General features: G+C 37.8%; 1 protein-coding gene across 1 annotated transcript; it reads left to right on the top strand.

Annotated features, from left to right (window-relative positions):
* On the top strand, positions 1-26,732 carry TFPI (tissue factor pathway inhibitor). Its single transcript, XM_038143041.1, has 9 exons — positions 1-150; positions 4,976-5,095; positions 12,373-12,573; positions 14,994-15,030; positions 18,318-18,508; positions 19,585-19,797; positions 20,263-20,355; positions 25,913-26,095; positions 26,456-26,732. The coding sequence occupies exons 1-9, from the start codon at positions 141-143 to the stop codon at positions 26,566-26,568; spliced, it is 1,161 nt and encodes a 386-aa protein (XP_037998969.1). The 5' UTR covers positions 1-140; the 3' UTR covers positions 26,569-26,732.
* The last annotated feature ends 747 nt before the right edge of the window (positions 26,733-27,479 follow it).

Below are 27,479 nucleotides of genomic sequence, written 5' to 3' on the forward strand. Positions count from 1 at the left end.
CAATTTTTCAGCATAAAAGCTAATAAAAACAATAGTTTCTCCAAATTTTCTCCATAGTTCCCAGTTTTCACTTCACTTTCCAGTTCTCAGCAGGTAATTTCAGAGACTGGAATAGTGCAGCAGCAAAGCATTCATGCTAAATGGTGAAAGGTAGGTAACCAACCAAAGTTCTCTTTCATGACAATAAGGAAGTTGAAGTTCTTGGAGGAAGCACATGGAGTCCCTGGTCCCAGGACTGACGCAGACTGAGAGCTGCTACAGCAGAGCACAGAAAAGGGGAGATAATTTGGGATGGGGGATGGGATTTCCATAGCTTTTGCTTTCAGTCAGTAATGTTTGCATGCTCATGATTCACAATGCACTGCCTGAACTTACAAAGGTGCTGTGACAGCACAGGGCTCTGGTGGAAGTCAGTTTAATTGACAGCTCATCACTGACTCAGGTATCGCCTGAGAACAGAGGGGATGGCATTCCTACTCACTCCATTCTTCATATTTACAGCTGAGGGAATGAGAAACCAGCTCCAAACCAGCATATGTAATAAAATAATTTTTAAGGGAAGACTGACTGACTCTGCCAGTTGGACACAATGCTGCAGATAAGACTAATGAAACCTTTGTCACATGAGTCCTAGTAGGCAGTGCGAGGCGTCACAGGGTAGAGACAACACCTCTGAACTATGGTGAACTGAAAAAGGTCTGCTTTTATACCAGAAGTGTTATATTCCTGTCTAATTAGACCTTTTAACCCTTAACTTTAGGCTGTGCTAAAATGGACCTCTGGCCATGCACATCCTACCTTCTGCTATTAATTCCTCTACTTAATTATATCATCTGCTTTTTTTTGTGTGTGTGTGTGTTTCTGTTTCCTGGGCTGTCAGTGTGAATGAGTCACTTTTACCATCATTGCAATGTCACTTTAGGCCTTTTTCTAAGGATGTCTTTTTTTGGCTACAATGGGAAGCGCTAGTTTTATTTTTCTTTTTCCAGTTAGCGTGCTAGAGATAAATGCTACACTGAAAAAAAAAAAAAAAATGAAGTTTGTGACTAAGCAGTCAGGGAACTATAGAAATTGGTGTTGAAGAGACTGCTAGGTTAAAAAAAAAAAAGTCCTGTCTCCAAAGGCTGCAAATGGCACGGACAAGACACTCAGTTTTAGACTTTACTGGTTTTGGCAAAAAAAAACATCTTGAGATCTTCCTTCTATTTTTGTTTTGGTTGTCAGGAGGAAAATGTCTTGACTGTAAGGCCAGGTAGTAAGGATCTGTTACTGGGAGCTTCCTTGATGGTTTGTGGTCTGCCTTGGCTACCTGTGTTGCAGCCTGAGGGAAGCTAATGGCACTAAATGAACGTGTTTAATTAAATCAGTAAACAAATCAGTGCCAATTATTACCCACAGACCTTTGATCTCCTTTGTCAAGTAAAATTCTCGTTGTCTGTTATAAAACATCTCATTAAAAGGTGGGGGAGTTTGTGAGCAGTAGAATGCCAGTTCCTAAGGAATTGTCTGTATAAAATATACATTAATGACATGATGATGTAGAATATTAATGCTGGACTGATGGCTGACTGTCCTAAGCTAGAATCCTTCTGGAGGAAAAGGCTTTATTTACTCTCAAAAATTTTCAGAATGTGGCAGACAGTTAAACATGACCTATTTAAAAATGAAACATTTCCTATTTTTCTCATGACACATTTTTCACTGATGTGTGCATTTGACATTTTACTGGACCAAATATCATAGATTAAGTATTTTGAATTTTGCATTCCATACAAATACAACAACAACAAAAAATCAAGAGTGTTTAAAAAAAAATTATACCAGTATCATAAGAGGCTTGCCCTGTTACTGGGCAGCTGAACATCTAGTCAGAAAACCTGGACTTTTTCAAGAGGGTTTGAGTTTTAATTGAAAATCCAGTGCCAAGTATGCTTTGATCTGGGATTTCATTCTTCCTTTAGAAATAATAAGAAATAATTGAAGTATGGAAGGATTTAAGCATTTTATTACCAAAACCTTCACCCCGCTCATCCCACCTCCACCCAAGCCTGACCCAGAGTTCTGGGACTGTGTGACCTCCTGGGAAGGGTAGCAGGAAGATAAAGGAGGTTGCATTTGCTCAGGAGGCTTTGCAGCAAGGCAGATATGCTGCTGCACAGCCTGCTTTGTTCCTGTTGGGAACTGGCCTAAGCATGGAGATGCCCAGCTTCTAACACACACTTGACCCTTCCTTTTAAGGGAAATGTAGGAGTTGAGTGGAAGAATAGAAATACTGTACCCTGGGAAGGGTTTTGTTCTCTGTATAAATGCAGTGATTTGTGCTCATAAACCCACAGTGACAATGCTGTATGGTTGCTCATGATACACAGAATTCTATTTCCAAATGGAAAAAAAATATAGGAACTTACTGAGCATTTCCATTTCTGCCTGATTGCCTCTTTTCTACTTGGGGAAAAGCTTTTGAGAATATGAGGAAACAGACTAAAAACTGATCACTAAATTTTGCAATCTAAATCTATACTCTGCGGATTCCTGGAAGAAGGAACCAAAGCTTCAGTTTAAGAGATAAAAACCCAAATTCAAATAGAGTTTTGCTGAACTAGTGAGAGTTTTGATGGCATGTTTGGAAAAACTCAAACATGGAAAATGAGAGCTCAGGGACAAACATGGAATTAATCCATGGGTTCCTGAGGTTGTGGATAATTAGCAAGTTGCTTTATGAAGAGCCGCAGTTGTGCCAATGATTACTTCTAAGGAAAACAATGTGCTAGAAATTTGCTCTTTCCCATGTAATTTCAAAAACTATAACTGTATTTTGTAATTTTTTATTCCAGTGACCTCACTGGAGCCAGGCAGTTTGAAATTTATTACTTTATATCTAAGTATCAAGTCTGAATATTTGGTGGTATTTTTGCTTTAAGTGAGCCCAGCCTTTTTTTTATACTATAATGCTAACTGTCTGCACAGTTCTTTGAATTTTTTACTTAATATTTCTCCCCATACCATCTTTATTAGTTTGGATTTATTTTAATTTTAGTTGATGTCAAACTAATGTCACAAATCAGATGTCTCTCAAATCACAAAGGCAGTCATGGACTTCAGGTTACCATGTACAGAGTTACTGTCTATTTTAAAGCATGACTGGACTTTTTATCAGGGGTGAATTAAAGGAGTTGTAACTTTTTTTTAACCTTTGGATGAAAATAATTCCTCCAAGATTACTATGTAACTTTGTGTATAAAGGATTGTAAAACTGGAATTCCAGTTAGAATTATGATGAAAGATGCTGCTTCTGTTTCTTTGAAAAATACTCTAGCTCTTGCTGATTTTTTCCATTTACCGAATATTTCAAAAGTTGTGCATTGGTTTCTAACCCAAGAGAGGTTATTCCATCTCTGCTAGAAAACAATAATTTCCAAATTTGTTTGCAGAATTAAAGAATAGTATTTGAGGAAAGGTTTTAAAATCATGATTAAAAGCACAAAATGAGATCTGTATTAGTTTGCAAAAAGTTTTGCCAAACTGTATGTGGATCAAGCCTTTTGTTTCTGTAGAAGTTAGGCTTAATATTTCAGTCTAGAAGGAATCAAAGACACTCAATTTTTTGTTTATTTTGGCAGGAATGCATTATGATGTGGAATTTACCATGGTCATATTTTCTGGCTAAACAAGAAATTCCTTTAAAACAAAAATTTTTGTTCCATTATAAAAACAAAAAAAGAGAAAAAAGGAAGAAGTCTCAGTGGTTGTCGCTACATTATATAAGGAAGCCTTTTAAAGGGTATTGGCTAATTTTAAAATTACCTAAATAGTTAGTGCTGCTCAGAATTTCACAAGAGTTATTTTTAAAAATTCATTTCCTTTCTATTATATGCTGCAAGCTGGGAAAACATTGAGTATGCAAGAGAGAAAAATGGGTAAGTTTTCTAAAGAGAAACGAGACTTGTGCCTCTGATTTGGTGAAGACCATGCTGTCTTCATAGGCATGTAAACAAAAACACTCAAGACCAAAGAGTGTCTGAAGATGAAACTTCCTAGCCCTTGGATTTTTAGGTTTTATTTTCTTAATATTAATTAACATAGCAAAAAAAATAGTATTTTAATTTAAAAGAAGAGGGTAGGGAACTAGGGATTATGAATACGGAATTGATCTGTTGGTAACAAAGAAGATATTGGGTCTATTCTCTAATTAAAACCCAGAGATCCTTAAGGAACTCTTAGTTAGTTGGAAAATATGTATTTCTAAAAAGTTAAAGTTTTCTGGCGTTGATTTCATGTGTGGGTGCATAACCTCGTCTTTAGCAACCTGAACATGCCAGCTGCCATGGAATAAAAGTGGTTTTCTTCTGTCAATGACTGCACAGCTTCAAAGTGAAAAATAATAGCTCTGACCTTCAGTGAGGTTCTCAGTATTGAAGAGATGCACAAGACAGAAAATCCTGCTTAAAGCTGTGAAGCCCTTGTTTCAAAAAGTTCACTGATTGCTCTGAAATGCAGTGTAGTCAAGAGTCTGGGAACTTGGTAATTATGAAGTGATTAAATATTTGTTACAAATTTTGTGGCAATTAATCTAGGTTCTGCAGGTGGAGTAAAACTTGGAATGATTTGACTTGGCAAGCAACACTAATTATGTAATTAGCATCAGGACATTAACAGTACCAAGGGTTACATTTCGTGTCATGTTGTGTTCCAGGAGGTGATTTCAGCTGGGGCTTAGAATGAAAGCAGTAGCAGTGCCTCTAATCTGGACTGGGGATGGGATAGGAGACTTGCAATCTGCTGAGCACATTTGCAATCCTTGTTTTGTTTTTAATTTTTTCTTACGAGAAGATTATACTAAAAGAGCTCACATTATCTCCGAAGCTCCCAGTTTGTGTGTCTGCCCACAGGGCTGTGCCCTGCCCTGCTAATAACTTTTGCAGAATGCTCAAGGAATCTGACTGAATTTGTCAATTCTCACTTTTATATTACACAGGAAAAATGAAGGGAAGACAAGAGGGACAATCCTCACCTTCACCCTTTATCTTGCTGTTCTTCTGTATCGCCGGGTACACAGCTGCTGAGCTGGACAGAAGTGAAAAAGAGCGTGTTGTGGGTAAGAGATCCTAGAAAACACCTAAACTCAACCAACAAAATCCAAACACTCAAACAACAAAGCCCACTATGTTAAAATGCACTGCAGGTGTAATTCTGTACTTGAGAACTTTTGTGGGAAACTTTGGAAATTGGGACTAAGCTAAAAATGGTGTCTGACTAAAAGAGAGATGCTTAAAAATTATCTATTAAGCTTTAGTAAAATTGCCTTCTACTGGAGCTTCTGTTTACCAAGCTATTTGGAACATCTAATCCTAATCAAACAATGCGTTAGATATCAAGTTGATTCCTCTAAAGCTCTGCTTTACGAGATGGAAAAGTTCAATGTTCAGGCAAGGAAACATAGAGCTGGTTAACTCAGGCTTTATTTCCTCACACAGAAAAAGCAAAAATATGATTAATACCATTGTAGATTGATGTTGCTCTGTTCCATGCACAGATCTCTTGAGTCACAGTTAATTTGCAAAGTTGGATTTAAAGATGATACAATTACTGTCCTGGTAGTTTTCCTGGGCCTTAATGAAGGTCTTTGTATTGCCCCAAGTGATTTGATATCACTGAATAAATAAAGGAATTGAACTTGATCCTTGTTAATCCCTTCCAACTCTGGATATTCTACAATTCTATGACTAAAAACTCACCAGTTGAAAATTTTTGTTAGAAAAGCAGTGTGACTGTTAGAAATGGGGATGTTCTTGATTTTTCACCATGCTTACATAAGATCATTGTTTACTTCACTGAAATTAAGATCTATCAGAATGATAGACTGGATATCATTGTGAAGGGTATTTCAATTTCTTCCCAAACAATTCTGAGAAAGATGAGGGAAAAATACTCTGATGGGGGCACACGAAAATATCCCTTTTTCCTTTGAGGAAATTACTTGAAACTGTGATCACTTCTCTAAGCTGCAGAGGACTCTGAAGTGGATGCTTTTGTTTGACAAGTCTGATTTTGAAGCGCAAATGAAAGTGCAGCTAAGGGGAACCTTTTTGCTATGTTTTGTCCTGTTTCCATCCAGATTATTTCTCTCTATCAGACTTTTGCAGCAGTGCTCTTTGAGACAGAAATAGTAGTTGTGCACAGTCATGGCTATACTAAGATAGCACCATGTCACAATTAGTCTCTACAATTTAAGATATGTGCTGTTCCAGGTTAAGTGTATGACTAGAATGTCTGTGTAGTAAAGACTGGTTCATGCAGAATAAACTTGTTTCTTTTAAACTTTGAAGTACAAAAATGCCCGTTTTGTTTGAGTCACATTTATCTTTGCCTCACAACTCTTAGTGCTGTATCACTTCTTAGCCAAGCTTGCATGTTGTGAAGGCCAAATCAGCTTGCACACTTTGTCATCATAACAAGACATCTGATTGCTTAATTTTTTTCCTCTATTTGCTTTGTTAATAAAAGAAAATAAGTAAATAATCTCAAGGAAATTAAATAGTCATTTTACTGGGGATTATTTTTTCACTGGTTATTTTGCAACTGGTTGTTTAGGATTATGTGACCACTAACTGATTTAGCATGAGAAACAATTCTGAACTTCTGGCTTTAATTCTGAAGTAAAAACCCATCAGATGGAAGGCTTAGATGTTAAACTAGAATCCTGTTTTTGTGACTACTGAGGACTCAGTTGCAGTGTTTACAATAAAAAAGCTTTTGCTTTACTGTTTTCATTAAATATTTAGACTGTCATTAATTAAAATTTTATTTGTGGTTTCTCAAGATTTAACTTCTGGACTCAGACTTTAAATGTTGAAATTTTGTGGGCTGCAATATCATTGATAACATTTATTTTTGAAGTTAGATGATTATAAAGCAATGACATTTTACTCCAGCCTTCCATAAATTTCAGGTATTAAAGGATAAAACTGTGTGCATCCTTTATTTTTAATGTCATACTTTTGGATCACAGTGAGTACAAGAGCTTTGTGAATTTAAGAGGTGTGGTTTTGTCTATTTTAATTACAGTAATAATCAAGATTGCAGGGTCAAGCCCAGTGTAATAAAAATATTTTTAATTTGTTCTCTTCCAGCAAAATCTGTCATTTTTCCGTTGACAGATAAGTGTAATAACAAAAATGAAAGGTATAAAAATAACCAGGTTATGCATATTGTTCATTAATCCCTTGTGTGGTAGGCAGCACTTTAGCTGATGTTCCAAAGCCTGAAGAAAATGACTCACAAATTGAATGTGCTTTTTATTCATATGTGAAAGCTTGCCAAGAATAAATGTGCCTGCCTATAAAAAAATGTAGGAAACACAGTGTAGGAAGAGCACTGAACAGTGTGTGGGTGGGAAGCTGTCAAATTGACAAAGATGGAGAGAAAAGAAACAGCTATTCATTAGTGACAAGGTGCTTAGTATTGATACCAGTTATCAAAGGGAGACATTGCCAAGGAAGGCTGGAAAGATGACAGCATATCTTTATAATTAAGGATTACCATGGAAATTCTCATAAAGTTAAGAACACATAACCTAGGCAAACTAAAACAAAGTATTTTTACATAAAAACTCAGAAATATTTGTGATCTTTATTCTCCCAATTAATATCTCTCTGTTCTGACAAGCAGCTCCCCAATAACGCTTATGCATATTTATTGTGCTGCAGGTATAGTATAGAAATGAGTTCATTTTCTAATTAAAAGGAGCTCTTTTTATCAAGCAGCCCTGCAGATTATCCACAAGAGTCTGAAAGCCAAATTAGAGTCTTTTGTTATGCCTACATCCGGAGGAAAGGTATTGTTTTCACTGGTACTAATGTAAAAGGATTAGAGGCATTATTCACCACTCCTGCTTTTGTAACACTGCCCTGCTTTCTAGTGAAGTGATAACAGAGCCTTGTCCGGATCATCTACAGCCCCTGTGCTCAGGGCTGGCTGCAGCTTATTAGAGCCCTCTCCGTGAAATCACTGCACTGAAACGAGCAGTGGTGTCCAAACTGTCCCCTTGAGTGGCAAAAGTTGCCATGAGAGTGACAGCAAAGGTGAGAATAGTGCTGTATAGGACCAGTCCTGGGCCCATCTTGTTTGACAGCTGCAAAAAGCAGGAAGGCTGAAGGACTGGAGGAAGAAAGTAATGGCAAAAAATACCTGCAATGATCTCATTCTCATTATCAGCCATTTCATGGGCATTACTTTGGTCTTAACACAGACTGGGGAGTGCAGTGGCTGTTAAACAGAGCTATGGTGTTTAGTGCTCATATAGCTGATGTAGAGGAGTCATTACATTAAAAAGTTGGGGAGTGGGAAGAAAAATGGGAGAGAAGATTTTGCTGGGGTTTTTTGCAGTTTTAGTATGAGAAGTAATAACTTCTGTGTGACAGTGAACATCAGCTGTAATCATTATTTAATATATTTATAACAAAATGTCTTGGTCTAGGCTAGTACAGTCCTACAAATATACAGGAATTCTTCATGTATTTGGACCAGGTGTCTAAATTGGATGAGTGATAACTATCCAACAGAACCAGATCTAATGTGGGGGGTTAATTTAATTTTTTTAAATGTAATGTGTTATACTTAAGAAGGAGAATTAATGCAATCATAAATACAAGATGGAATATTAATGTTGAAGCACCTGTATTACAAGGTTCTATTTGCTGGAAAGTCAATTGAAGTTACAGAGCATTATAAAATCAATTCAATGTTAAAGTGATTAGTGTTAAAGTCGGTGTCAGAAGACAAGTGATTTTGTGTTGGATTAAGGAAAAAAACACAGGATAATTATTCCACTCTATTTGCCACTAGTAATGTGTCAGGTATGGGATTATATTCAACTGTCAGCAGCACATTTTACCAGGAACCCAAACCAAGAGGAATCATCCAAATAAGAGGTATGAGAGGATTAGAAAGCAAGGCCAATAAAAAGATGGGAAGAAGTGTGGAGATAATTAAGAGGAGATAAAATAAAAAGAGAGTAGACAGAGGTTTGGGCTACAGAAGTGATGCAGTGAGTGCAGGGCAGCTGCTGTGCCACCAAGGCTTCAAGCAGCCCGAGAGAACTTGGAGAGCCCAAAATCAAGGTTGAGAGTATAGGAAACAACCTTCTCTCCTGCAGTAGCCTTGGATTGCAAGACACCAATGGTGAATTGAAAAATTGAAACTGATTTACCGTGTCTGTATATAGACGGGTTTAAATTATTTTGTCTATGCATGGAGGAAGTAAAAATTATTTAGTATATAATAAATACAAAAAAAAAAAAAAAAGGACTGTCTTACAAGGAGAGTATTGAAATCTAGAACTGACTGCTTTAGATTGCTTGGAATTTTACTTCACTTGGATGAGAAACTCCAATAACATTCATTCAAGTGTTATCTTCCTTTGTTCCTGCGTTTCTGCTGAGGAATTTTCACTGTCTTTCCTGACAGACATCTTCACTAAATGTCATATCCTGTGCTTTTCACACAGCACCTAAAATGTAATAACACTTTGTCCCAGTGTTCAAGAGCAGAGGATGAGTCCTTACACTAAGAATTAATTTCATCAAGGTATATTCCACAAATTAAACGAGTACAGGCAGATGTGTGTCTACGGGCAAATACTCCTGCTTGCCTTCTCATCTGCTGCTCTAATCTAAGAAGGAAAGCTAATTTTATATCATCTGTGTGGGTTAAGTGCTCCCAGGTGTAAAATAATGGGGAAGAATTCTTTCACTGTTTCCAGACAGAAGAATGATTCAGTTCCGACAAATCCCCTGGAGACCTCTTTCTTCAGAGTCACTTGGTTACTGTTTGGAGTTGGAGGGTTTGGCCCCTGGGGCTTTGACAGGGTACAGATTTTACTCAAACTATGGCAGCTTTCTAGCATTCCTAGGAAACTGACTGATTGCCAAGAAGTGTGACACAGTTAGTCATTATGTTCTCAGCAGATGTCAGGACATCTGACAGTGGTTAACAGCATCTCTGTGACTGCAGGGGAAAGGCCTTAGGAGGTAACCAAAACAATGATTTTGTTCTGTGGGTCTGGTGGGAAGTGGGCTAGGAGTGGAGAGCAGAAAGTTCCCAGGATGAACTCTGCTAAGCCATTTGCTCATCCTCTTGGTGTAGTTTTGCAACAATGCTTGCATGCTGTTTTTGTTTGGATAGCCCACCGCATTGGGGTGGTGCAATGCAGCAAGAAAATGAGCTGACATAACTGTGTGTCTGAAATTTCAGTGGTTAAGAAACCTGGTAAGTTTTCACAACCTCTTGTAGACTGAACTGGGTCACTGGCAGAGGTCACAGAGGGGATCTCATTTCTGGGGTGCCAAGAAAATGACGTGTTCATAAACCAGCTGCCAGCCCTCACCCCAAACACATCTGGGTTGGATTGGTTTCTGTGGAGCTCTGAGTGTTTGATTTTAGCATTTCAGGAGTGACTTCATACCTTACTGAAAACTTTGGTGGTTTTAAGGCATATTTCCCTGGTACTGAGGGGGGAAAATCCAAAATTTCATTTTGCAATGCAGTATCCTCTCAACTTTTTAAGTTGAGCCTTTTTAAGTCCTTCCAAAGGATTCCCAAGCCTTTTGGAGAATTTTAGAACCTTTGAAGTCCAACTTGGCATTCATTGTGACTTCTAAATACTAAATCTTTGTGGACTCAGGAAGACCCAGCTAATGAATTCTCAAGTCTTGTTTGGCAAGCTAAGCTTCACAGCAAGTTTACCAAATCCAACATCTCTTAAAATTAGAAATTTTATTTAATCAATATTTCCTATTGTAGAGTCTTCAATAATATTTGCAAATCTATTATACCCAGCTTCAACATCTCAAAATGTATTTTCACCAATATTGCAGAAGTCACAAACTATTTTGGGGACTGAATATTTAAATAGAATTTTGAAATCAGTCCTTTTTGTATGTATTTTAACACCAAATGGTCCATTTTGGAAGACGTGATTGTGTGCTATAATTGTTCTGTTGGTAGTAATTGTGTAATAGAGGTTGTTAGTTTTTCAAGGACTTAAATACGACTCTTTGAAAGATTTTAGTGCTGAAATTTGTTTCTTTTCTGTAAGTTTGATAGTTATAAGCAAATGGAATAAAACTAGTAAACTTCTGTGGACCTTAGTACTTCTGAGGATTTATCTCAGCTCTTAGAATTTAATTCAAAGTTTGTCTAATAAGGTCAATTTTAGATGCTTAAATTAGATATCCACAGAGCAGGTGGGTAGTAAGTACACAAATTCCCTTTTCACCATGTCATAAGCCTGATTTTTGTGGATTCTTTTAATTAACACTGGAAACTGAGACTAGTAATAGTAGGAATCCGTAATTATTACATGATCATGTAAACTCTTCTCCTTTTCCTTTTGTTGTTTTTTGTCTCCTTCCTGGGCCACTGCAAAGAGCACAGATAGATATGTTTGCATGTATGTTCTGAGACATCAATGTTCTAATTACCTGTAGGAGAATGAAGAACCTTAGGTCTGTTCTTCTGGCTCCTGTGGCAAGCCCACAAGCTTTCAAAAGCCTCGAGGGTAAAATACTGCCTTGGAAAAGCAAAACAGAAAAATATAGTAAACCATATATTTGTAAGGGAACAATATCAGGAACTGGATTGTTGGTCAGAATTTCCTTATAGACATTGACAGGGTGAAACTTTTCTAGTGTTATTCACAACGCCTATGAAAATTTATACAGAACATTCCCTGACCTAATATACATTGAAAGACAGAAATTACAGAATTTGAAAACAGTTCAGTTTTGTTTTGCCTTGACTTGTTGTTTGCTGTTGAAAGCTGTAATGCAGGAACGGTGAGATGAATGGAAAAGGTGTCAGTGGTGCCAGCAGGATTTGTGTCCCAGTGAAGTGCCATCTGACAGGAGAGGGATGCCCTCTGCAGGCCTCTGGCCATCCCACACTGTTCCCTGGCAGATCCTTTACAAGCCAAGTTCTCTGGGAGCAGTGCATGGAAGAGAGCCCGAGGAAACCTTTCTGCCCTGGTGGTTTTCGTGTCTTTGTGTGTTTTTGTTGTTCAGCCTTGCACCCCAGCTCCTGGGACTCAGCCACACTCCATAACTGTTTAGAGGTTTGTGATGAGGGGTTGAAGTTTATACTATGAGCTGTTTTGGTGGAAAATTGAAGCCACACATTTGAATTGATCGAATGGAATCTGTGTTCCAATGCAGATGATGTTTTTCTTTTTACATCTGTTCAGTGTGCTGCGAGCTCTGCGGACAGATGTCGTGCAGTGCCTCTCCAGCAGAACACACAAACAATCTCATTTGGGAGTTACACTGTGCAGTGTGCTGTGAACTAACTCAGCTATTCTGCTTCTCCTCTGTGTTCCAGAGGCTCGTTTGCCACCCCTGAAGCTTGTGCACATGTTCTGTGCCATGAAAGCAGACGAAGGTCCATGCAAAGCCATCCACATCCGCTATTTCTTCAACATCAAAAGCCGCAAGTGTGAAGTGTTTGAATATGGTGGATGCCATGGCAATGAGAACAACTTCCTATCGCTAGAGGAATGCCAGGAGAAGTGTGTGGCAAAAGGCCAGTACCCATTCTCTTGCCCTCCTACCAAGTCTTCATTTGCATCTGTTATTTCTCATTCACAAACCATTTGAATTTGGGAAGTAGAAGTCCTCCTCAGTTTGGTGTTACATACAGTGTGCTGCAGACCATCAGGCATAAAGCAAAGTAAACCCTTAAATTAATCCCTTAACTCTAACTCAGTCTGTGCAGTATTGTAGTATATAGCTGTATTCATCTTACTTACATTTTCAGTATTTATTACTGTAGGAGATCACCATTTAGTGACTGCAGAGATAAGTCTGAAGAGAAAGTATGAGTGACACAAAAGTGCTTAGAAATAAAGAAAAATCTGAAATACTAAATTATCTCTTTGAAGAATGGGAAGACCACTATTGATAAAAAATAAGCTCGGGGCAGCTACCTAAAGTATGTAGAAATTCAAAAGAATTAATGTGATCGGTCAGAGATTTTGATTTTCAATATTCAGCACAAATACAAGAATAAATGAGCCAGCACGCGGGACTTACCAGATCAGGATAACTTGTTAACAGTTTGGAATCAGTAAGCCACCAGACAGAACTGATTGATGTCAGGCAACAGAGTTCAGAGAGCCCAGCTGCAGGCTGGCCACTCTAAGGCTCTCCAAGACAACTTTCAGATTCAAGATGACTACTTCTGAATCAAGCTTCCTAGAAATCAGCTATATTTTTTTGTTTCTTGTGTCCAATACTCACAACTTCAGGGAATGAAAAAGTGCTTTCTAAGAGGAATTTGCCTATAGGTGCCATCGTTTACTGGATATAATCTCAAATGTCACTTTGTGTCACTAGCACAAAGACCTTCATTTTCAAGCAGTGAAATTAAGTATTAAGTAGCCTAGCTACCTAGCTACTTAATTTCAAGCAGTGAAATTAAGTATTAAGTAGCCTAATATAAATTTTAGGCTACTTAAGCTTGCTACTATGGGAAAATACCTGCTGCCTGATAAATGCCTCTGGTCACAATGGCAATTCTAATGTTTATTATTTAGAGTGGATCTACTAAGAAATACACTTTGTTTACAAAAAAGAAAACAACTCACTTGTGGATTTGGAGTTTTGACTGAGACCAGAAGCAAAAACACTGTTGACATGGTACTAAGATTAAGATATTCTAGGCCTGTATAAACTCACAATGAAATTTTCCTTTTTTCTGCCAGAAGAGTAGAGATTACATGCCAAAGTATGATTGCTGATTTTGCCCTGAAGGGGACAGCTGAGTGAGATTAGTGAAATGGCCTGACGTGCGTGTCCGTGTTTAGGTCATGGGTTTAAATGCTGAGGGCCAAGCCTCCTACTAATAGGAAAAACTGGAAACCTGTTCAAAGAAATGCTACATCACTCTGAAGTGTGTGCCATGTCTTTAATATTTTTTAAAGGGTAACAGCTGCATTGTCCCAGAGGTGGAAGGAAAAATGTGTCATGACAGAATTTCTGCCCAATGGATCTGCTTTGAAAATATAACATCAGCAGGTTTCCAGAGAAAACTAGGGTAGAATTATGATACAAAACGGCAGTAAAGTACAAAACAAGAATTATGAAGCAATGCAAATAGGGTGTCTGAGGCAGAGTCCAGAAGCTGCTGGCCACCTTTCTCTCAGCTGTCAAAATATTGTCAGCCTTTCTCAAACATTGTACAATCTGCTCTGCCCTTGGACTCCTTTGCAGTTTTATGATTAAACAGTCTCCCACAAGGAGAAGGTTTGTTTTCAATCTCTAAAAAGGAATTTGGTGTTGAATGAAGATACTCAGTTTCTTGAGCTGATACAATAAAACCCAGGCTCTCACATTTAAAATGACAATAACAACTTTGCTGCAGATCATGCACGTAGAGAGCCACGCAGACAAAGTTTTCATCTACAGCCCCCTGGGATACCTGGAGATACTTGGCTAAAGGGGCGTTAATATCATTAACTGCATGAGGAAAGCTTCACTCAGGCCCTAGATGGCAGAGCAAAGGGAATTGGGTAGGATGAGGGAAGCCTTACTGTCTCCCTCAGTCAGCTCCAAAGTATGAGCAGTATTAGTAGCTACAACAGCCAGGTTGTTAGTCTGCTAATTATTCCTCTTTTGAGGAGTGAGATTGCATGATGCAGGATCCTGGATGCAGTAGCAAGAGGAGTAATTTCCCTGTTTAATTCTAAATTGGCAGAATTTGATTTCAGTACTTTCGATGTTGACAAGTTTCCAATACAGCAGGTCTTCCTATACGAGGGAAATGATTCTTCAGTCCAAAATGAGGCTCTGTGCTACTTCCCAAATGATGAGAAAAAGAAAAAAGGAAGAAATTTTGTATGCTTGCTTCTCATTGCTCACTGTCACTGCTAAACACACTGGTATCACAGGTGAGACTTAACATGTCTGCTTTTGCTAAATACCTTTTTTTAATTTATCTTGCAGAATTTCCTCAGAAGATGGCATTAGCAAAAATTAAGGAAGGTAATTATATTTACATCATAATTTAAGATTCTTCTACCACAATAAGGAATGTATTTTCTTCTTTTCTTAGTTCAGAACAATACATAATTTATCTTCTAACGAAAACAATGTCAGTTTAAAATGAGTTCTTAGGCCAAATCTTCTTCTGTCTTTATCAGAGAATTTGAGGACAGTTGTGGTCACTGAAGATAGTAGCTGCAATCTCTTCTGCACAAAATAAATGCATCATAATTCTTTTCTCTTTCCTCTGTAAAAAGAGGAACTCAGCAGAGATTCAAGAATGGTATAATTAGCCACGATGGGGAGTTCTTATCCTGTATTTTGAGAACAAGCTAAATGCTTTGTACTAATGCCTCTTTACTTTTAGAAAAGTAGGAAAAAATTGCTCTGAAGCAGAGCTCTTTAAGCATTGTCTGTGGAGGAGTTACCAGCGGTTAGGGCAGATGCCCTAATTGCAAATCAAACAAGGGAGCAAGTTTCCCATTCCTGAAGGGACAGACTTTTAACAGAACTTTAAATTCCTGATACCCCAGACTTCCAAAATAGCCAGTGCTAAAGTATTGGGAGTCCCTTACTGGAACACTGTTGGTCTGTTGAGGAAACTGATGTTCCTAACAAGGATATTTCACTTTAACACTCAGAGTAAAGCTTGTGAAGACTTACTTTGCCCTTCACCTTTGCACACTGGAGACTCACCTGGATGGGGCCCACTGTGGGCAGCCAGACACAAACAACAAACTTCCACAAACAGACTTGAGTACACTTTTTCACAAGTCAGCTCCTCTTTTTCTGCTTGCTCTCCTTCATCCTTCCTTCCACACGGGACTTCCTGAATGGGTGTGCACTTAGCAACTTGCAAGAGTTGCAAATATTTGCACATACATTTTGAAACAGACTATAATCAAATCACCTATATTTACAGAACGGTATTTGGAATGTTTTCATATGAGATGAGGGCTTTCTTTTCCTGTTTTCTACTTTCTTTTCTATTCTTAATGCATTTCAAAAAATTGTGATTATATGTGGGAACTACAAAGGTTGATTTTCCACATATACGTAAAGGCACTACTTCCTTTAAGGGCTGACCCTGATTCCCTGCTTTTAATGACAAACCAGAACACATTCTGTAAAATTCAGCCTGGGGCTGTCATCAGCATTATTGCATATGTGCTGTTGTTTCCACTAATGTAGTCTTGAATATTGAATCTTTGGAGAAAGATGTGGCATTTAGAAGTACAGAACTGGTTTGTGTGGTTAGGATTATATTGCCTTCATGAACTGTCTCTTCAAAAGTGGCTATAAAAGTTAGCTATGAGCTCAGCTAATTTGGACTTAATTTCATTTGCAAGAACCTGCAAGAACCACTTTAATATAAGACTATTCTAAATGAAAGACATCTGTTTTTAAGAATCCTTCATAACCCTGTAGCCTGCTTTGCATACCCTTATTTTTATCTGTCTTCCTTTTTCAATAAATATCTATCTAATAATCTCTTTGTGTTATTTCACAGTATTGTACAATGTTTGATGAGAGAATTTTTTCTGTAGCTCCTGTTGTCTGTGAGCTCCTAGGAGATGGAACAGACACTCCTGGTGGAGCCTTGCTGCTCCCTGCCTAGGCACCTGCCTCACCCCTGTTTTCAGCTGAAAGCACAGCACGTGCCTTGCACACATTTCTCATACTTACTGCTCTGTGTGGGCTTAGCTTTCTGAATCGGTGCACATCACCAGGTGCTGCCTTTGCATAGTGAGACAGGTGAAGCACCTGAGCTGTGGATTACACTTACTGGCAGAGAATGAATTTTGTAATGAAGAATCAAAATTAAGCCATTCAGGAATGCTGAAAACAGTTGTTTTGGTTGCTTTATTCAAGAATATTTTAGTGATTTAATTTTGCATGCGATTTTTTTTTTTCTGTTCATGAAGTATTATAAAAATTGAAATGCGGTATAATGCCAATTAATTCTTAGAAAAACACTCATTATAAGCTATTATAACATTTTGTATAAATTCAACATGTGCATAAATAGCCTTTAATAATCATCTTGTTTCTAGCAATGCATTTGAATATGTGCCTACCTTAAATAGGTGTAACAGGATTAATTTCTTTGCAAGTTGATAACCTACTTCTAAAATGTTAGGAATTTCAAAGTAATTGTTCTATATCCATTTTTTTTTAATGACAGCTGGCTGCACACCATTTTAGTCTCCATATTTTGTGAACTTTCACTGCTAAGCAAGGCCTTTATATGTTACACCTGATAGGATTTTCTTATATGATGGTTAAATAGACTTTTCTCAGCAAGTCAGCTCAGACAAGAATCATATTTCTAAATATCTGTTGGCAACAATCTGACAATTCCTCCACATATATTTCATTACTGTTACCATGATTTTAATCATACTATTTTAAGAAAAAACTGAATATGGTGAGGAGGTGACTTTGGGGATTGGCATATGGCTGTGTGTTTTTCATCCCTACCAAAGGATGTGACATCATGCTGTGATATTCAGTCAAATTATGCAATATTTATTTGTTAACTTTTCCTTGGTTGATATTGTAGTTACTGATTGCAAACTCAGGACTGGGACTGAAATATTGTAGGATAACTGCTCTGTCTCCCTGTTGTCAGTATCTTTTCTCAAGGATAAACTGCCCTAGACAAACTGCACTGCTAGATATTTTTTCTGTTCTCTTTTAAAACTGCTACCTTTTTTTCTTCTATTTGAGCATTGCTTTGTGTTAACATTGAGTGAAACATAAATAACAAGGATGTGTGCTTAGGTGCTAGTGATCCAGAGGCTCAGGTCTTCTTTAAAATCAGAATAAAAACTAATTTTCAACTTAGAACATCAACATTTTGGAATTTTAAAGGACTCATTAGTTGACATTTTTCAAGATGTAGTTTAGTGGCTACTTAACAAATCAATCAATACCCCTATAATGTTCCAGTGTAAATATAAATAATTAAATATAGAATGAAATAAATAAATAATTACTATAATTAATTAATATATTGTAATCTGATATATTTAATAATTATATTTATAATGGTGTTTACTAATTATTATAATAATTATTGTATGTAATGGTTTATTCTTATAATTATTCAATTGAATATTATTATAATTAAATAAAGAACAAAAACAGCACAAAAAAGCAGTAGTTATTTTACAGCTGGCCTTTAGCCCAAAGTCACAGGTTTATTTAGTAAACTTCCTCCAGACCTGCTGTTGTCTTGGGATGCATTTTAGTTTTTTTCTTCCCCCACCCTGCTCATCATTTGGCATTGTTTCTAGGACAGCCTGACTTCTGCTTCCATGCCCAAGAGCCGGGGGTCTGCCGAGGGTATTTTACCAGGTACTTCTACAACAAAGAGACAAAATTGTGTGAGGCATTCAAGTATGGTGGGTGCCTAGGAAACCAGAACAACTTCAGGAGTTTGGAGGAGTGCCAGAATACCTGCCAAGACAACTGTGAGTTGATGTTTTTAATCACGCTTAGTTTTACTTGTGTATAAAAAATGGTGTGTTTTGAAGGTATTTTGCATGGAAAAAAGGCAATTTAGGGTGCCCTGAGGTGGCAGTAATTTATATATTAAATTTACAGTAATTATACATATTTTTAAATAAAAGTACCAAAATGTAAAGTATGGAGTAAAAAATTGGTAGGTACTATTTAAGGAATATTATATGACTCCTACGTTTGTACTTTTCTCATGACAGCTAACCTAAAATCTGCCATTTGTTTGGCTTTATCATACCATAAAACACTAGTGTTTGTCCTTAACCCATAGGTCTGCATATACTCCTTTGAAACCAAGTCTTGTAATGACAAGAGGAGCCTATATAGGAATTTTTAACTTGCTGTGTATTGGTAGCTTCCCACCAAAGATTCATGAAACCACCTGTGTGTCCCTTGGGAACAACTTGGCTGTGCAGCTACCAAAGACATTCAGACTGACTACAGATCAGAAATTTACTTCCTTGTCCTGCTCATTCCAATGAATTGTTCTGCGTCAGGATACAGTAACCTTCAGAGCTCCTCTGTCTCCACCAAGTGCCTCATTTTATTCATAATGTGAACACATTTTCCCACTGAGAGCCTTCAGACCTTTTTATCTTGCTTGTCTCTAGTGGGCCTTTTTCCAGCACTGTTTCATAAGCTGTCATTTTGGCAAGGGGAACTCGAGCTTATTCACACTTAGAGTAGAAAAGACCCACTATGCTTCTTTTTAAAGATTTTTTTTTTCAATTATAAATATAGAGCAATGGGCAGTTTCCCTACTTTTGCTGAAGCATTTCTTCCTGGGTTGTGATTCCACTTTTACCTTCTGGACTAAAAGCTGTAGAATATTATTTTTCATGACTTTAGTCTAAAATAACACCTTCATGTAAATTTGCATTAACACCCAAGAAGACAGGGTTAGGGGCTGTTGCCATGGTCTAAATAAATCAAAGCTTTTAATTTTGAGATATTGAATCATTGATACCCATTTTATTTGTTTTTTTTTTTTTCTTAACAGTTTTCACTTTTTTTTTTTTTAATTTAGCAAATTTATTGCCAGCTGTTACAGCAGAAGAGCATCCCAGCACTGGGAACAGCAGTTCCCCAGCAGGAGAACATCCCAGCACTGGGAACAGCAGTTCCCCAGCAGAAGAGCATCCCAGCACTGGGAACAGCAGTTCCCCAGCAGGAGAACATCCCAGCACTGGGAACAGCAGTTCCCCAGCAGAAGTACCCAGCCAGCCTCCTTGGATTCTTGGTAAGAATTTGCTTTTGCTGTTTATAATCAACCCTTTGTTGCTCCTTGGTTTGTCCACTGATTTCCCCCATTTATTTGTATGTCACTGGAAATACCTGAGCACAGGGAAGTCATTAACATTAAAAGTAGCTTCAGAGCCTCTTTCTTGCCAGCAATACGTATTTTGCAAAAGGCTTACAATTGCAAAGGTTAGAATGCCTGCTGGCAATATAAAAATAACCTTACTAAGCTGTTATGATCTAAATTTTACATCAGTAAAATTAAGGAAGAAAAAAGAACTCACTGCAAAGTTGTTTCAGCAACCTGAATTTCCTGAGTCTTTGGGCCTTAGAGATGTTGCTTGGCAACTGGCATCAGCAGTGGGTTTGAGCAGAGCCAACAGGTACCAATCACAGCTGATTTCCAGAGCTTGGATGTGTCTCCATATGACTGTTTCACACCAACTGTCTCTGTTTTTTCTTGTAGTTAATTCATTGCCATCTGCTCCAAATGAGAAGTCTAATGCCCCGAACAGTAGTTCCCCAAAGGAGGAGCCCAACCAGGTCCCCATTTTTTTTGGTAAGAATTAGCTTTTGCAGTTCTTAGCTCTCAGTCTTCTATATGGATTGCATTTCTATTTCAACCCATTTTCTGACATACCTGAGACTAAAGAATGAGGTTTGGTCTTTGCCAGAGGATTTAATAAGCAGAGAAAGTTAAAACAAAGGAATACATCGCAACTTATGGATCTTTCATAAATATCAGCAAGTGGAAGACTGACCACTCTCTTTTAAAAGTGTGCTCTTCCTAAAGGCCTGATTAATACAAAGAGCAAAAGAAGTGATGCGTAATTCTTTCAGTCTAAATTAATATTTTTGTGAGGATCTAATAAGCAAGTGATCTAAATTCCTTTCACTCATTAAAAAAGAATGACACTTGGATTTCAGATCATAGCATAGTATAATATATTTAATACCAAAATGTTTGTATTTTCACTGTGACCATATTCAACTCACTTTTGGGTTGAGTATAACCACAGTAAGTACGAATTAATTTAAAAGGCTTTAATTAAGTTAATTAATTTTAGTTTCATTAATTTAAAATGTCACTCCAAGGTATTTTTGCACTATGTACTTTAATGCAGATGGGACTCTGAGGAGGGATAGGCTTTAACAGTGTCAACAGCTGGACGCTGTCCCCTGTAGGTGGCTGCTCCTTGCTCACAATGTACAGGGTGACTGAATTTGAAGCGTGTCATTTTTATGATCCACAGTTGTGCAAGAAGAAGCAACAAACAGTTGGAAAGAGCCTGAGCATTCTCACCAAGTATTTATGTTGGTTTTTTGCTTTTACACTTGCTTGCACTTTTGAGGACTGAGTGATGATGACATAGAGACTCACTAAGGTTTTTTGCATTTTATATGTTCTGTAAGATAACGGGTGTGTAGGTGGCATTCCTGTGCTCTTTGCTTAGAATGGGGTGTCTAATAAAGCATGAGTGTGTGTCATACCCTGTTTTTTGCCTGCACCGTAATCTACAAGCACTGCTGCTTTGATGTAAGCTTCTGTACAGTTGTGTTGTTTACCACATGCAAAGCATCAATGCACTCTGTTATTTCAATGAATGAATATAAAACAGTAAAGCTTTTGGCAGCCTATTTTACTGAAAACTATGTGAATTACATCAGGTCTGGTAATAAGTCTAGGGGCATTGAGGGCACACACATTCCCTGAAGGTTTTTAATCATAGTATGAGTGCCTGAATCCTCCAAACAGCTAACCTATACCAGGAAAGGAGCATGCTTCACTATGTTTTCTCAGAGGAAATGGAGGAGATTTTGATTGTGTCAGCAACAGGGAATTTTCCTGCACAGCAGACTTTGAGGGTGAGAGGTGAGGGTAAGAGAGAAAGAACTGAAGATAGATGGAACAAAGAATCAGTGTAGCAGAAGGGGTTGGGTGAGAAGCACACTGTGGAACAAGGGAATTTCAGGGCAAAGTCTGAAGACCCAACAAGTTCTTCCTGATTGTGTGACCTTTGACTTGTGTGCCTCACGCAGCCTCCTGCTCCTGTTCTGTTTATCAGCCGGTACCCTTCAGGCTGCTGGAACGGACTAAAATCAGGTGCTTTTGTGCAATCCTACTAGAGGGGAAGGCCAAAGCTGACAGCTGATTTCTCCACAGAGACCTGGAGAACATTGTCTCCATTGCTGCTGTTTCTAGAGGGGCAGCTATAAAGTGAAGCTCCAAGGCAGAGACAGGTCACACAAACGTGCAGGGAATCTGTGTGTGGCTTTCTGTGAGGGACAAGAATTTGACCTCACATATGAGGAGAGGATCAGGGTAAACTGTTTGGGATGGAGTGGCTGATGTCCATCTCATCAAGCACAAGCAAAATGGCTGACCTGCCATTTTAATATCTTTTTTCTATGTATGTTTGTCTTGCTGTGTATCTTTTTAAAAAAACATTTAAAAATTAAATATAATTTAATTAATTTCCACTAAAATATGAAAAAAAAACCAAGGAGTTGTCTCTTATAGAATACCTCACCTCACAATAGACATGCTATTTCCTCTTGATTGTAAGAAAAAAAATGGGTTTTTGGTATGTGTAACTCTGTAACAATATCAGGGTTTTAGATTTACAATATAGTTCTTGACCTTCAGAAGATTAAACTGTTGTGTGGCCAAATAAAGCAAACCATAGATACAGACATGAAGTTTCTAGCACTCTCAGCAATGAACTTTCTGCAGAGATTGAAGATTGTTCTAGTCTCACTCTGCTGAAACATCTATAACAACTTTTACTCTCTGCAAACTAAGAAAGAGTGGCACTAAGAATCAAAGCTTTCATTTTATGTGATCTATAGTAGAAAATTGCAAGCACTATACCTAGATTTGATTTGTGAGATTTGAGTGGGAGACAGGATCAAAAGTCAATTTTCAGCTCAGCGAATTTGGAATAGCACAAGGATGCAGGTCCTGTGGGTACAGAGTCAGGGTCATCTTTTGCTGATATAAATTGGCACAGTTCTATTTGCTTTAATAGATCTGCACCAATTTATACCTGTGGATTACTGTCAAGTGCAGATGACTCGTTATTTTTGTAATAGCCTGTCCACTTGAACATTATTTTATTTTCACTTTGCTGCAACCAGAAATGAGGAGCTGAAGTCTGCACATATTGAAAATCTGGCAAAAAACCTGACGCTTCATGAATGTCACACACTCATGTCTGGGGAGAAATAGTGCTCACTGCATTCCCTTTCCTCCAAAGATTATTTCAAACTTGTTTTCTAGTGTGAATAATTAGCAGTCCATTGTCACACAAGACCTGCAAAGACTGGGGGATAAGGATTATTGTTGAAATGCAGAGTTGGGGTTCTTTCTGATAAGCGTGAGTCTGCATCTGGATGTGCATTTTTCAGAGGTTCTGAGCTTATGATTAGTTTCTGATTTTTCAGAGATTATGATCATGCCATCTGTTTATACCTCAGGGGGATGGGAGTCAAGAAAGGGCTGTATTATAGGAACTGAATCTTAAATCATACAACGTGTATCTCTTCTTTTTTATGTGGTTTTGTGGCTCGTGGGACTATTGCTTCTTTAATTCTGTTTTTTTCTTCATAAAAAAAGCAGGAGAGAAAACATTTCAACAGCTCTCAGAAAAATGGGGCTGTAAAATGGAAACTTTAGGGAGAGAAACTCAAGAATAGACATAACAGATCAATTTTCTGTTCCATCACATCCATAAATACAGCACTAGGAAGTGGAGCTGAACAGAGACATCTCGCCTGCTGTAATGTCCTGGTGACATTGTTTGCACTCTGCCTCACAGGCTTTCACATTGTCCTGCCAATAGACACGATGGGCATGACACAGGGCATGTTTTATTCTTACCTGAAGACACATCTTTTAGTAATCAGTACATTCAAATAAATTTATAATTTCATGATCTTCAACATAGAGGAAGTTATGATAGGTTATTTAGTTTTTATTTTAAAATACTGTTTTGTTGGAAAAAAAGATGGCTCCAGGTGGCAAAATTAAGAGGTTTTCTTCACAGGCTGGTTGCTTCTGTGAGTGAAGAGGATGCAGGTATTTTGAAGATAAACAAGGAACAGTATTTGGTATTTGGGCCATTTATCTGACAATGATATAGGCAAGGAATAACATAATTTTTGGGAAGAATAAAGAGGGCTTTTGAACAGCACCTGGCTCTCTCTGGTGCACTGTACATACACAGGCAGTCCTGGTTTACCTCATTGCTGGCTCCATGGTTCCCCCAAATCTTGCAGTCATTGTGGGAACTCCTTCATGAGGGGACTGTGGACTCCCTGGAGAATTCTACACGGCAGATAAGTAATTTACATTACAAAGTGTATATTTGAATTCTCTGTTATAATTAACAAACCTGTGCTGTTTGGCCCTTTTGCATTTGTACTTGCACTGGCAAGCCTTTCTGCTCTGTTCTTTGTAGGTTCAGAAATTAGCAGGTTTAAATAGGTAAGCTATGTTGAACATATGCTTTGGAAACTAACATCCTCTCCAGCTAGAGAGAGATAAAATTAGTTCCAGGCTCAAGAGTTCTGAGAGCAGTACCAAAACACTGCCTTAGTTAATTTAACTATCATCTTCATTATAAAAAACAGTAGGTTTAATATAGATTTTAACAATTGTGGACTTCTACTCTGGACCCAGAGTGAAATTTAGTCTTGCAATTCTGAAAAGAAGTTAAGAGGTTCTCATTTTATAACTTGAAACTAACTTAGTCTATCTCGAGAAAGCAACTCATTACTCGTTTTTTAAATTACAGAATTTATTTTTTAATAGTACGATATTGCTAACACACCATTCTATTTCTTTCCCAGCAATTTTTCATACTTTTTCACCACACCAGTTCAGCCATTATACATTTCAGATGAACCTATTTTTTTAGCAGCTGTACCCTACGTAAGACACCTAAGATGTAGCACGTGCTTTTTGGATGCATAACTTCTTGCTTTCAGCAACTCGTCTGCTTCCCATTTTTGTGACCACAGGATGTCTTCAGCTTTGCTGTAACCAGAATGATTTCCTTAAATTTTTACTTTGTTTTTCCACTGAACTCCTTCTGTGTGGCTTTGTATCTTTAAGAGTTCCATCTGACTGGCTTCACATGTGCATTCATGCATTCATTTATGCACCCAGCTACCTCAGCTCTGCTGCTTCCTGAGGAAAAATGGTGCTCTTTTGGGTCCCTCAGAACTGGTGATTTAATGGATCCCATTCAGCTTCTTCCAGCCTGTGCAGCAAGTTTATCAGTTCCCATTTTGTATATTAGTCACTCCGGGGTGATAGATGATGGAGTTCTTCTAGGTTTGGGAATTCTGGCATGGATTTGCTTCTTGAACTGGTTCCAGTGGCCAGGTCCTTTGGCTTCCTCAGGTTCGTCCTCCAGTGTTTCACTTCTCACTGGCAGCCGCCCTGAAGGAGCGAAGCACCAGCCTCTCCTTGGAATGGTAAAATCCTGCCAGCAGCACTAACACACCAGCTTCTCCATTAATCTGTGTACTTGTTCTTCACATTCAGTGTTTTTTTTTTAATTCTGCAAGTTGCAAGCTATTGTTTTATAACTGCTCAATGGTTGCTGACAGACCCTGTCACTTAGGTCAAGCTTTCTGTAGTCATTCAGCAAACTCAGCACTGAGGTATTTGAATCCTACAGTGGAAATGCTGGGTACTTTTACCTTCTCCTTGATTTCAGAATGTCTAGCAGTGATTTGCTCCATTAATTATTAGAAATATTTACAGTATTTGTAAAGTTAATTTATTTCAAGCCACTTTCTACAAGTACCTCACTTGAAAATCCTCAAAATGAATTTGTGTGCTCTCTCCTATGGCAGAAATGGCAATTTTATCACTAACAACACAAGTAAAGGTATAGCTTTCAGGTAAGCTTTTGCTGGGAGTTCAAAGACAGAATCACATTTTACTGTGCTATTTTTCTTTGTAATCATAAAAAGATGCTTATGCCAAGTATCTTGGGTTTTCAGGAGAGCTGAATTAAATTTGACAGCAAAAAATTTCAAATAATATTGACATGAAACTGAAATGCTGCAGTGTTGTCTCACCTTGTTTTTCCTGATGCTTCCAGAACCCCCTCCTATCCCTTCTTTGTGCGCGACCCCCATGGACAGAGGGCTTTGCAGAGCCAAAGAATTAAGATTCTTCTACAACTTCTCAACGGGAAGGTGTCACCCATTTAGCTACAGCGGTTGTGGTGGGAATGAGAATAATTTCACCTCCAGAAAGTCGTGTTTGAGGATCTGCAAGAAAGGTATGGGAAGTGCTACTGCCCCCGGCTATCATTCAGAGGTAAATATTGTGCGGGTCAAAACGTTCTCTTGCCACTTTTGGTAGTAAGGATTGGCCTTATCAAATGTTGTAAGAGTTGGAAGTCTCAGAAAAGTGCAAATGGAAATCAGGAGAGATACAGAGCTAGAGAGAGAAGGAGGGACAGTAAGTGCAGTGTAAAGGAGCAGCAATAACACAACTTGGCATTGGTCAGGCATATGAAGATTTTAGGTAAGACAATGTTCTTTTTTTCTTTTCTTAAGATTAATTGAAATGAGCCTTGTCTCTTACTTCTGATAATCTTGGATGTCTTCTAATCTTACTTTGTTAATTTTACTTTTAGGATTCAGTAAGAAAAAAGGTGAAAGAAGATTAATAAAAATCAAGAAAAAAAGAAAGAAACAGCCAGTAAAGGCCCTGGGCATGGAAATCATCCCTGAAGCAATGCAACTTTGATTTTTATGGAAATGTGATGTAAACCGCTCTTCACCTGTGAATGAAAACCTTCAGTGTACACCATTAAAATGTATTTACTGATTGTTGTGATTATATGTTACTAAGCTGCTTATATTTTTTATGTATTCCTCAATCATGTTAATAAACATTACCTCTTACTTTGCTACAGGCTTTTAAATTGCAGTTTGCTTGTATATAATTGTCAGAGCTGCAGCAGGACAACAGCTGGTGTGAGTGAATGGTTAAAATGCAGAGAAGATTCAAATTTAATTTTTTACCCCATTATTCTTTTTGAGTTCTATTTTTGTACTAAAGAAAGCACAATACTTGTGAAAGAATAATCACTAGTCAAGCATGATTGTTTCAATCATCGATTAAAAGATAGGTGTATTGCTATAAAAAGGAAATAAGCACTGGGTTGGTTTTAATCAGATTTATTTTAGGTTGTGCAGGCCTAGATTTAACTCCACTGAAGTGCATATAATTACAGTACTGTAAAATGAATATGAAACTGGAATTAACCCATCAAAATCCATAAAGGGAGTGTTAAAGCTGTAAAGGTGTGAAGCAGAGTGGCAAATTTTTTGGAAAGATTTAAAATTGTATGTGTTGGGGTCATTGATTTTTTTAATCCTTGTTACTGATCTAGACTCATGGCTAAGCTTTACTGCTGAAATTGTATGCATTCTAAATACCAGAATGAGGGGATAAGTAAAATCAGATTTTTATATATCAGAAATTTTATCCAAATCTCTTTCCTGGTGCCTAAGTCCTTTTATGGCTCTTTCAATCTAGGATGCATTAATTCTGATTTGAAAGATTCTCAAGGAATAGGAGCATACAGCAGAGAGCACTTATGTAGAGCCTTGTCATGTAAAATGTATGAGCGCCAGAGACTACCACTGCAATAA

Source organism: Motacilla alba, chromosome 7, assembly GCF_015832195.1.
Source record: "Motacilla alba alba isolate MOTALB_02 chromosome 7, Motacilla_alba_V1.0_pri, whole genome shotgun sequence".
NCBI lineage: Eukaryota > Metazoa > Chordata > Aves > Passeriformes > Motacillidae > Motacilla > Motacilla alba.